The 12,101-nt window shown below is 32.8% G+C and overlaps 1 protein-coding gene across 1 annotated transcript in view; it reads right to left on the reverse strand.

Annotated features, from left to right (window-relative positions):
• LOC129234034 (meiosis regulator and mRNA stability factor 1-like) overlaps positions 1-11,760 on the reverse strand; it is a gene marked incomplete at its 5' end in the record, with an annotated part of 37,980 nt that extends 26,220 nt beyond the window's left edge. The window contains 6 exons of the mRNA XM_054867940.1: positions 2,145-2,288; positions 2,337-2,386; positions 3,039-3,217; positions 3,906-4,047; positions 8,685-8,765; positions 11,582-11,760. Coding sequence (XP_054723915.1) covers positions 2,145-2,288; positions 2,337-2,386; positions 3,039-3,217; positions 3,906-4,047; positions 8,685-8,765; positions 11,582-11,760 — 775 coding nt within the window. The remainder of the gene's footprint in view (positions 1-2,144; positions 2,289-2,336; positions 2,387-3,038; positions 3,218-3,905; positions 4,048-8,684; positions 8,766-11,581) is intronic.
• Positions 11,761-12,101: the final 341 nt, after the last annotated feature.

Genomic DNA, 12,101 nt, shown 5'->3' on the forward strand with positions numbered 1-12,101 from the left:
CTTATGCACATAGCACACACATAAGTAACCATGTCAAAAATTTAGAATCTGTAATACTGGCATTATTGAAAGCAGATAGGTATTGATTCCAATTCTGCTTTAGGTCTGGCTATAGGGCGGCAATTTAGTTTTCCACGAGCAATATGTTTAATACTGGAATTTTAAAAAGCATATTGAGTACTCTAATTAAGAAGGTAAGTAATTTCCCTAGATATTTCAAGGCAAAATTACAAAATCAAATGTGAACAAAAAAAACTTGTAAAATATAAAGAATTTTAACATTCATTAAAACAAACTTGATTTAATCAATTTTAAGTTTTCACAAACATTCATTTCAAAACATTTATAGTTTTAACTAAATATTTTTTTCTTAAGTTAATAATTGCTTTTACTTGAATACCATAATTAAAGTTAGATAGAGTATGATTTGTCACTTTTTCTTTCTTTTTTTGAAATTTGACTATGTAAATTCAAATTTTTTCAAAAATAAAAACTTAAAAGCTAAAAATATTACATAATTATGAAGTAAACATAATTATGTAACAAGAAGTTCCGTCTAGAACTAAACGAGCCTACTTTCCCGTATACCCATACTACTTTCTAGTACCTGATCAATATTCTCAAAAATAACTAAAATCGCAAATTGTTTCAGACAAACTTTTTAATATTTTAAGCTGATTTCTAGGAATAAAATATGCCTCACTCATCTAAAAAATTAGATGCATAAAAATAAATAAATAAATAAACGAACAAATAAAACAGCAGCACAACTTAAACAAGGCATTTTTTTTTCCATTAAAAAAAATTCTTTAACTGCTTTCAAAACGAAAAAATAATAATTAAAATTAATAAGCTCATCTTTATATATTAATAGGCAAGCCGTTTTCTTTCGGTACCGATTTCTCCTCTGTTTGTGAATTGATTTCCTTCATTCTTTTTTTCTTCAGTAGCTCTTGCCGAGTTTTAGTGTCGTCATAAAAATTTTTTGAAATCGAACGCCAGTTAACGAAGATATTAATTAAAAATGCATTTTCGTCCTAAATGGCCCTTTCTACACGAACGGATGGTTCATTTTTTTTCCGAATTTAATATGGTTGGAAAGATCTTTAAAAAATACTCCTAACAAAGAAATTGTCAGGGCGCCCAAGCTCCAATTACCTAAATCCACTAGAAAAAAGTTATAAGTGTTTTTTAGTTAGCAAAACTAAAAAATTTTAATTTTATCTCTTATCCATTCTTGAAATTCATTTTTTAAACCACTTTTTCTACACGAAAAATGCATTTTAATGCTTTGACCTTGGTATGGCTGGAAAGCTTGCGAAAAATACTTTAAAACACTTGCTATCTGGTTTTACCGCGCGAAAATGGAAACCTGCTGGAGGTTGGAGTCTGGAGTTTGTCGTCAAGAGCTATTTCCGACAAAATTTGTTTGAAGTAAATCCGCCTTCAAGTACGGAATCTGCACTGACTTTCAGTTTCTCTGTAGGCGCTAATGTTAAGGGATTTGAACTGTTAAAAATTGAAAGGAAAATTGTGCGAATCAAAAATATATTTTATATACAAACTTTTCATCAAAACTTTTGCCTTTTGCCTACAAAGTTTGTTTGAAGCAAATTCGCCTCACAGTTCAGAATTGCCGTGAATTTCCCTGTAGGCGTTATTGTTAAGTTTTTTTGAACTGTTCAAAATTGAACAAAAAATAGTTCAAATCAAAAAGTAAAATATAGGAATGAGGTGTCCTCGCCGAGATCTTTCGAACAACAAAAAAAAAATTTGTTTGAATCAGACTATTCACTAAAAAGTTATTCGGGGGGGGGGGGGGGGGACATTTTCCCCCCTCTCAATACCCTACTTTCCAATTTTGAATTTTTTGATGTTTACTTAATTATTATGTTTATTTTTGATTTTTTTTTTTTGTTTTTGTAATATTTTCAAGATGCATTAAGCCTTCTTTCATGCTTTTTTCTTCTTTCTCCAACTTTTACTCCGAAAGTAGGCAAAAAAGAACAATTAAAGATTCATCATACTGAAATACAAATACATAATTAAGTATTCTAGACAATAAAGAACACACTGATTTCTAATAAGAATTTCAAATCTCAACAACTAACCAAGATAAATATTTAAACACATAATATTTTTACCCTGGGAATCGATTTTCTTTTCTAGCCATTGAACTTTTTTGATGCACAGAACTGATTTTGCAACTTCTACTCCTGTTACACAAGCAATGAGATGTTCAAGGGGCACTCCTTTGTTGGTTTTGGGAGTACTATGATAACTACCATCTGAATTTGAGCATGAAGAATCTTCCCTCGACAATAACATATCAAAACTGCCAACAACAGGCAACGGTCCAATTTCTGCCTCATAACAATCACAGAAACTAGATCAAATTAAGAGAAAGATTATATGAATGCAAAACTTGGCTCATACATCAATAACATTTTGAAAGAAAAAAGGACTGTTACAAGCTTAAAACATGTACATTGTCAAAGTTTTAAAGTTCAACATTTATATCTTCATCTTTAAACAGATTTTTTAAAAAATTTCAAACATTTTTATTAGTTTTCATTTATATGATACTTTTTATGCTCCTTATTAAAATTACTTTTTTTCCTCCAAATATAGGAGGGGGAAAAAAATATATATATACAGGGTGTTCGGTTTTAACCTGCAAGACCTTTATTTTTGCAGCCGTTAGTTTTACATGTATACTTCCAATTGCAAAAATGTTCAAAATCAGATGCAGTGTTAAAGTATTGAAAGTTTGAAATAAAAATGAGTCAAAAAATACAAAATTTAACTTTATATAAGGGCCCCAGGTCCCTTAATTTATATTTAGGGAAATAATCTTTATTGAAAAATAATTCCAACACAAAAAGATACATGACCAATAAATATTTAAAAGATATGACCAATAAATATTTAAAAGCTTCCATTTTAATCAACAGGAAAACAAAATAAATTCAATAACTTATATAGCTATAAAATTTACTAAATAGAATTAATTACAAGGTAAATAAAGAAAAAAGCACCTGATTAATGGAAGACAGCCTTGATGAGTATCTAATAAAGTATGTACAGCAGTCGACAATGTTTTTAAAGACATATACACAAGCGGCAATGGACATACACTATACTGCTCGGCCCATCCTTGTGAAGAAGAAATGTGAAAATGACGTTCGCAATACTGTTTTTCCACAACATTAGAATCCTGAAAATAAATGTAATTTCAAAGAGCAATTCACATAAACAGGACTGGATTTACGTAAAAGCTAAGCAAGCTATAGTTCAGGCCTCCCCAATTCCCAGAAAGTAGCAAGATTCATTCCAAAAAAAAAAAAAAAATAACTTGAAATGATAAATTCCATTTTCTAGTGTTTGAAAGCCTCAAAAATTTGGAAAAGTGGCTACAAACCACAAAAGGGAGGGGGTAGGGATAAGGAATGCTAATATATTTCAAATTCAGCTCCTAATTAATATTGTACATAATTATAGGTTATATTTAATAATAAAGGAACAATATTAGTGTTTAATATACTTTTTATATTGAAAATACTGTAGTTGAAAAAAAAATAAATATTGAAAATAACAAAATATCAGGATATTTTCAAAATAAATATTGGATATATACCGTGATATATATATCGACTGATATATATCATCGAACCTTGAATGAGAATATATTAATCCTATCATAAAGATAATTTTAGTCCTTAAAACACTGAATTTATAAGCCGTATTTCTGTGATATTAGAAATCGACTGTAGGAATATGCAAAACATAAAATATACACCATATGCACGAAAAATATTCAATGTTTTGTAAACAACAAAGACTTTCCAGCACTGGTGACAACATGATTTTTTTTTACAATAGGTTAAAACTGTAAAATGACTAACTTGAGAATCTTCAGATTCTGGAATTGAAGGAGTTTTGCAATACTCTGAACTTAAGTATACAATGCGACTACCCGAGTCTCCTTGAATGGTAACAGCATCTCTCATTTTGTACAGATCAGAGACTGTCATAGGTCGATGATATCTAGAAGGAAAAGAAAGTAGAGTCTAGGGAGTCAACCAAAGTTCTGTTATAAGAATGTTGCTACTCATTTTCACCAAACTTGTCAAAACAATGCGATTAGTGGTTTGTCAAATGTTGCCAAATCCATATTGCTGATTAAAATTTAAAGTTTATTTTTTAAATAAAGCGGCCCATTAAATAGGATTAATAGTTATATTAAAATGAAAAAAAATTCACCAAATAAATGGAGAGAACCATTAATTACATAAAATTTGGATGTGTAAGAAGGTATATGTAATTGTTGGATCTATGTTTTAGATGTATTTTCGATATTTTTCTCTCTGTTGTATTTTTCCTCAAACTGTTAGATCTGTTTCAGCCTTGTAATTTAAGAAAGACATTGACAAGGAAAATGAGCTAAGAGTAACGTCTAAATAAGAAATTGGGGAAAGTTCACTAGAGCAATGATAGTGAATGAATTTCATGTTTAATTCAAAGAAACCTTCTTTTAAAATTTTCATTACTACTTTCTTTAACGATGGTTTTTATATTTTATCATTTAACAGCGAAATTACATAAAATTTACTGTTTTTTTTCATCAAAAATATTTTTTCTAAGGAACAAATGAGGCAGTGAGAAGCAAAGGGATGCAAGTGGACATTTTCAAGTTTTGAGTAAAACGTGTTTAAAGTCGGGGTCCTAGGTTGGCTTTCATTGAAAAGTTTTTCTAAATTATGCAGTATAACAGAACTACCAAGGGTACTGGTACTATCTCTTGCCCCAAGACAGAGGAGAGGTTCCCCTACCCTTTGTACTGGTTACTTCCAAATTTTTAATTTTGCCACATACATCCCTATGCTTCTTACTGCCTCAAATATGGCCAAACAAATTTATGGGACCAAAATAACTAGACCATCCTCTTGTCCATGAAAAAGAGCAGGGCCGGATTTAGGGGAGGGCAGGCGAGGCTACTGCCCCGGGGCCTCCACAACAAAAGGGACCCCACAATAAATTTTTTATAAAATATCCTAACTTTCACGGGTGGAAAATATCGGATATATACATATATATATCAAAATATTCGGATATATATCAAAGTATCGGATATTTTTGAAAATATGATGATCTTTTCAAACCCTGATTAGGGGCCTCCACTCCTTCGTTGCCCCAGGGCCTCCACACTTCCAAATCCGGCCCGAAAAAGAGGATAATCAAAATTGGTTCACTAAATGAGATGTTTTGAGCAAAAAAAAAAAAAAAAAACTTACAGTATGTCTTTATAAATAGATAAACCACCTTCTTTTTAAAGCTGGTTAGTTCTTCAAATCACCAATTCATGTATTACTTATGCTCATCACCTTCTTTTTAAAGCTGGTTAGTTCTTCAAATCACCAATTCATGTATTACTTATGCTCATCAAAAGTGACTAAGTGTAAAACTAAATGTTTGAGATCAAGTAAAATTGAATTCTTAAAACAAGTATGAAAAATGATTTTGCAGCAAAAACATTCAATATAATTCTTATTTTTGCAGTCAGTTTACTTCTTTAAGCAAATTTCTTTTATGTGATGAAGTAATTGCAATGTGAAATAATTGTGTTGTTCTAAATGTTCTAATTGTGTTTGTCTTTAAATGAACAAATACAAATACAAAAGTGACGACCAGCAACAGGCTCTGGGCCCAGCTAGACTGGTCCTAGTCATTTTACAATCCCCAGTGAAGATCAATGACCCATTTAAAACTATCTACTCCCTTGCTCATTACCACCTCTTCTGGTAAACTGTTCCAAGGTTCCACTACCCTGCTAAAATAATAATTTTTCCTAACATCCATGCTAGCATGAGATTTAAATAGCTTAAAACAATGACCCCTTGTCTTGTTTTCAGTGCTAAACTTCAGCCCCATAACATCTTTCAATTTAATAAATTTAAACAACTGAATCATGTCCCCTCGATCTCTTCTTTGCTCAAGACTGTACATTTTTAGCCTTCTAAGCCTGGAATCATAGTCAAAGTGAGAAAGTCCATTTATTAACCTTGTAGCCCGCCTTTGAACCCTTTCCAATACATTAATGTCTTTCTTAAGATAAGGAGACCAAAACTGAACAGCATACTCCAAATGAGGTCTTACCAAACTTCTATATAAGGGCAGAAGAACCTCTTTAGATTTGTTTGAAATAGATCTATTCATAAACCCAAGCATCTTATTGGCCTTGTTACTAGCAATGCTGCACTGTTGGCTTAACTTTAAATCATGACTTATTAAGATCCCCATATCAGTAACTTTGTCTGTCTGACTAATGACTGAACCTTGCAAATAATAACTTGTACACTTATTCCCATGCCCTAAATGTAGCACTTGACATTTCCCAACATTAACAGCCATACCACATTTTTCAGCCCACTCCGTAATATGATCTAGATCCTCTTGCAGCTGTTTTGCTTGTTCTTCATTTTCTTCAGTCCCCATAACTTTGACATCATCAGCCAAACAATTCATGTTCCCTGAATTATTTTTGTGAATATCGTTCATAAAAACAATGAACAAAACAGGCCCTAACACTAATCCTTAAGGAGCCCCGCTTAAAACTTCACTCCAATTAGAATAATTTTCCCTTACAACTACCCTTTGTTTCCTTCCGGTCAGCCAGTTTTTTACCCAAATGAAAGTTTTCCCTCCTATTCCTATATCAGCTAATTTGCTAAGTAGAGCAACATGGGGTACCTCACCGAAAGCTTTTTGAAAATCAGTGCAAACAACGTCTACAGGCTTCTTATTGTCCAAAGCCATGGTAACTTTATCATAGAAATGTAATAAATTAGTTGCACAAGATTTACATTTCCTGAAACCGTACTGAAAACTAGTCAATAGATTATTAATCTCTAGAAAATTTACTATCTTAATTTTTATCAATGTTTCAAAAATTTTGCAAACCACCGAAGTTAGACTCACAGGTCTATAATTTCCTGCACTCCCTTTAGACCCTTTCTTGAAGAGCGGTGTAATGTTAGCCAGCTTCCAGTCCTCTGGCACTGTCCCCGAGTTATAAGAAGCATTGAAAATATTTACGATTACATCTGCTAATTCCTCCGCACTTTCAACTAAAATTTTTGGATAAATATTATCAGGTCCCGGAGCCTTAGTCTCTTTAATTTTTTTCAAATGAAGTAAAACGTCATCCCTGGAAAATACAAAGTCCTCAAGCTGTACTATAGCTTGTGTCTTGTTGGTATCAACTGTTGAGATACAGTTATCGTTAAAAATACTCGAAAAAAAGTTATTAAGAACATTAGCAATATCACTATCGTCCTGAATTAAAATTCCGTGCTCATCAACCAGTGGCCCAATATGACTATTTCAAACTTTCCCTGAATTAGCGTATGCAAAAAACCTCTTGGGATTCCTGTTTATGTTACCTGCCAGTCTTTGCTCCAACTCTTTTTTATGAATCCATACCAAATACTTAAATTTATGCCTTGCCTTACAATATTGGAGCCTATCTGCACTGTGACCAGTTTCTCTAAACCTATGAAAAGCAGCTTGCTTGTAATTTAGAGCGTCTTTAGTTTCCCTGGAGAACCACATTGGCCAGATTTTGGCGTTGACACCCTTTCTCCTAAAAAACACATGATCCCCAACCATTTTCGCTAGCTTTTCTTTAAACTCTGCCCACTGAAGATTCACATCGCTATTGTCCAGTCCAGAAGAAAAAACTGCTTTCAAACTCTGCCTAAGTGCCACAAAATCAGTATTTCTGAAATTGGGCACAAACCTTAAATTCTCTACTTTGTGTGTATCAAATTTAATCCCAAACCTAATACTGTTGTGGTCACTATCTCCAATGTGTTCCCCTATACATAACCCCTGAACAGAACCTTCCATATCACAGAAAACTAGATCCAAAATCACGTCCTGTCGAGTACCCTGGGTTACGATTTGATCTAAAAAACAGTCACCAATTACTTTCAAAAATTCCTCTTTTATGCTATTACTATAGTAAAAATTATTCCAATCAATTCCTGAAAAATTAAAATCTCCCATTATAATGACTGAACCCTTGCTTGAAATGTCACTAATAATACTAAACATCTGTTCATCTTGACCCTAGCTTAAGTTGGGTGGCCTATAAATGTTCCCTAAACGTAGTTTATTGCCCTTATTGCTCATCAACTCCAGCCAAATCATATCTCATTAGGTTTATCATTAATTACCCATTCGTTGCAAGTTAAAATGTCTCTGACATAAAATAAAACCCCACCACTTCTTTTACCTACTCTATCTTGTCTAAACAAATTATACCCAGCAATAGATAATAAATCATCATCACTTTCGGTAGCCCATGTCTCGGTAACTACAATAATATCCAAACTCTCGTCTATTGTTATGCTTTTCAATTCTTCCATATTGTTCCTAATACTACGAGCATTTGTATAAAAACCTTAAGTAAGCCCATCTTACCTTTATTTAATGCTGCGTGATTATTTGAATCCCAACTGTTAAAATCTTTTCTCTAATTAGCCACCCTATTTCCGTTTCTACTAAAATCCTAATAGTTAGTACCCATTTGAGTGCTGCTCCTTAAAGCATGCCCCCCATTCAACTTAGTATTCCAACTTTAGAAATGAGTTATACTTGAATGATGAAGTACAATACCCTACCTTTTTTCATAAAGCTCTCGGAATTTGATTAAAGGCAGACTTTTTGTTGGGATGTCATTTAAAAGAGCAACTGCTTCAGATCTGAAAAAGTGCACATATTACTTAATTGGAAACAAAGGGTTTATCATTTTAAATTTAAAAATGTATAGCAATAACAATATTCCTGTAGTAGCAAAAAATCATTTTCAGTCCACATCCCACGCATTGACATGCATAATTAGAATCACTTCCAGCCAATTACAGTAAATAAAAATAGAATTAATTGAGGCTATTGGGAAGTCTGAATTTACAGTGACATTTTAACTTTGTATTTTAAACCTACATATACAATGTATAATTCTAAACTAAATTAATGAGTAGTGCTTAAAAAGTGTGCTTATCCAATAAGTAAGTAATCCACTGAACAGGTCGGGAAAATAAAATAGGAATGCATTTGTAAATTGTTTTCTCTAGCTGAACAAAACCAGTCAAACACAAGGGAATCAATGTCGTTGATTTTCAGCACATTTGTTTATGTGTTTTCATTGCTGTTCAAAAACCATAATTATTTAATTTCATTCTTGTCTTTTAATAATGTTCCAATTTGTGTCTTCCTGATACCAAAATCAGAGGTGCCCTACATTGGAAGGGGGGGGGGGGGGTTATGGCGCAGGTTGCAGCATTGAAATTTTTAGGGCGGTTATGTCGAGGCTTTTTGATTTTTGTGGGGGGGGGGGGCTCTTGCTTTTGGAGGACCTTCTCAATATTTAGGGGGTGCACTCTTGCACTTAGGGGGCACAATGGGAACCTCTGTCAAAATTTTCAGATTTTTTTCTTTCTCCGCACACTCAATCTTGATCTTTTCTTTTAAAGTAGCCTTTATCTTTTGCACGACATTATTTATGGCGTAAATGCAACTACTAAAATGTCTCTCCTAATGAAGAATGAAAGTTAACGCCATACAGGGTGGCCAACTCCAAAAAATGTTCTCCCTAAACTAGCGGTTCCCAACCCGTGGGCCGCGAACAGCATGTTACTGGGTTGTGGACACTGGCCAAGAATCCAAACGAAGATAATCTTGGGGTCTCAATTCCCTTTTGTTTTGCAAAAATTCTCTTTTTACATGTACTGTTGCCCAAAAGCTCTCTCTGGCTCCAAAGATTTTTCATATTTCTTGGGAACTTACGCCTATGATTCAAGATAAAATCTGTTGAAACAGAAAAGAAAATTTCCAAAGAAACTAGTATTAGCTTCAAGTTAAAAATGCTCTTCTTTTCTTGAACTGGCAAGACTAACCAGTGAATTGAGACATTTGAGAGGCTTTTCGACAACCTACCTATTTAATGAGACTTTTCATTGCAGTTAAAAAAAAGCTTTTAGTTTTAGGTTTGAGCTCTAGTTTATTGTTTTTAGCTTAGCAAGTGGTGCGTTTGCCCATTGTTACTCTATATTACATGTACTGGAGCTTAAACATTCTCTTCTAGTTTATAGTTAAAATTTTGGTCTTTTGACCATAATTAATGAATCCTCCACGGCTGATGAGCTATGGATTCACTCTTTTTCTATTCCTACTTAATAGCTGTTTGCATTTTTCCTTTTTATCATCATTTGTTATTTATAATTTGTTTAATATTTGTAATTCTGTTTGCTTAATTTTATATTTACTTGGCTTTTTAGTTTTGCTGCGTTGCGCATCTATGGGCTCTTGGTGTGGTCTTTTCAATATTTTTCACTTTTATTATTTTATATATATATATATATATATAATATATATATAGGTTGTGCAAGTAATATATAGCAGTTATTGGGCCTCATTGCTATTTTCTACAGAACTGGTGGGCTGCACAATTAATGAATGAATGAATTCCTCTCCCATACAAACTGATAAAGCAAAGTACTGTGTAAAAGGAGAAATTTTTTTTTCTTTGTTTTTTTGTTGGAATTTCGTGCATGAAATGAAAACAAAACGTTCATAAGCTTTGACTTAAAAGTTCGACTAGAATAGCTCCTGTTTTTGGAGCAAACGGAATGTTAATCCTCTTATCGGTACTGGTAGCCCCAGAAGATTGTAAAGGAGTAGAAAAAATGGTTGCCACAAAAGCAGTGCTGCGCAAAAGACTACCAGACACAGAAAAATAAGCCGAAACTCGGCTGATTTACTGTCTGGTAACGGAAGTGTCCGCTAACGAGGAGTGAAATGCATTATACGCCGATCTTGAGGGTCTGGGGATTCAGAAACTGTTCGCTAACGAGAGTGTCCACTATCTGGGAGTGTCCGTTAAGGGAGGTTTGACTGTATGTCATAGTTGCAATGTTGCAATAACCGACATGATTGTCAAATCTTAAGAAAAGGCTAGAAGTAATCATTGCTCACAAAATATCTAGACTTCTATTTTTTTTCTTTCTTCTTCAAGAACTAAGTCGCTGGACTTCAGAAACCTTTTGCTATTCTAATTGTTTTCAATATTTAGGTAAAATTATTTTCACTAAAACCTTTCTTTTCTATATTTTTGGTAAGACTGGTCAGCATTAAAGCAAAATTTTGAAATAATGGTGGTTTTTAATTAACAATGTTGCAACTGCAACTTTCAAATGGGATAGCAAAAAGACAAGCATGAAAAGAAGAGTTCAAAACTATGATTTTCCATAAAGACATCCAAAATTATGCACTTTGAAAAGCACAATGACCATTACAGCAATTTTTGGAACTAACTATACAATGAAAATCACATAGGAAACAGTTGGAGTTTCAAGGAACCTTGGAGTCTCTTAACTCTAAAACATGTGTTGCAATTTTCCAAGCAATATTGGATCACAAACAAGGTTATATGTTTATCAAAGTACACTGATGGTGTAAAGAAAATTCTTTTTATTCAATTAAAAAAGGCTTATATAAATGTACAAAAAAAAAATCTTACTTTAAAACATGAAAAGGTGGATTTTTATCAGATGTTACATATGATATAAGTATTCGTTTGTGACCAATTTTTCTCCGGTGCAATCGTGATATGGCATACTGGGCATCTTGTAATGATGGAACTTTAACAGTAGCTTTAGTGCTGCCATCAGGCTGTATTGTCATAGATATATGAAGTACCTAGAAAAAGAATTCCCACAATTCCAACAAATTAGAAAATGACGTTTGCAAAAGACAAAAATAATTAGAAGTCTATTTACATGAGAAATATTCACAAATAATTTCATTTAAACTCTTTAAACTGTACATTAATAAAATGCTCGTAAATAATGTTGGCAGAAAAAATAAAAACAAAAAGATACGAAAAGATTTATCGTGTCAAAAAATTAAATAAATAAAACAAAGAAAAGAAATTATAAGCTATGAAAAGATTTATCGCTTGCAAAAAAAATGTTAAATTAATGAATTGGGTCCCGAAATTCGCTCTTTACTTTCAGCAACACGACGGAACGATGGTTGAC

The sequence above is a fragment of the Uloborus diversus genome, unplaced genomic scaffold (genome assembly GCF_026930045.1).
Source record: "Uloborus diversus isolate 005 unplaced genomic scaffold, Udiv.v.3.1 scaffold_94, whole genome shotgun sequence".
Classification (NCBI taxonomy): Eukaryota; Metazoa; Arthropoda; class Arachnida; order Araneae; family Uloboridae; genus Uloborus; species Uloborus diversus.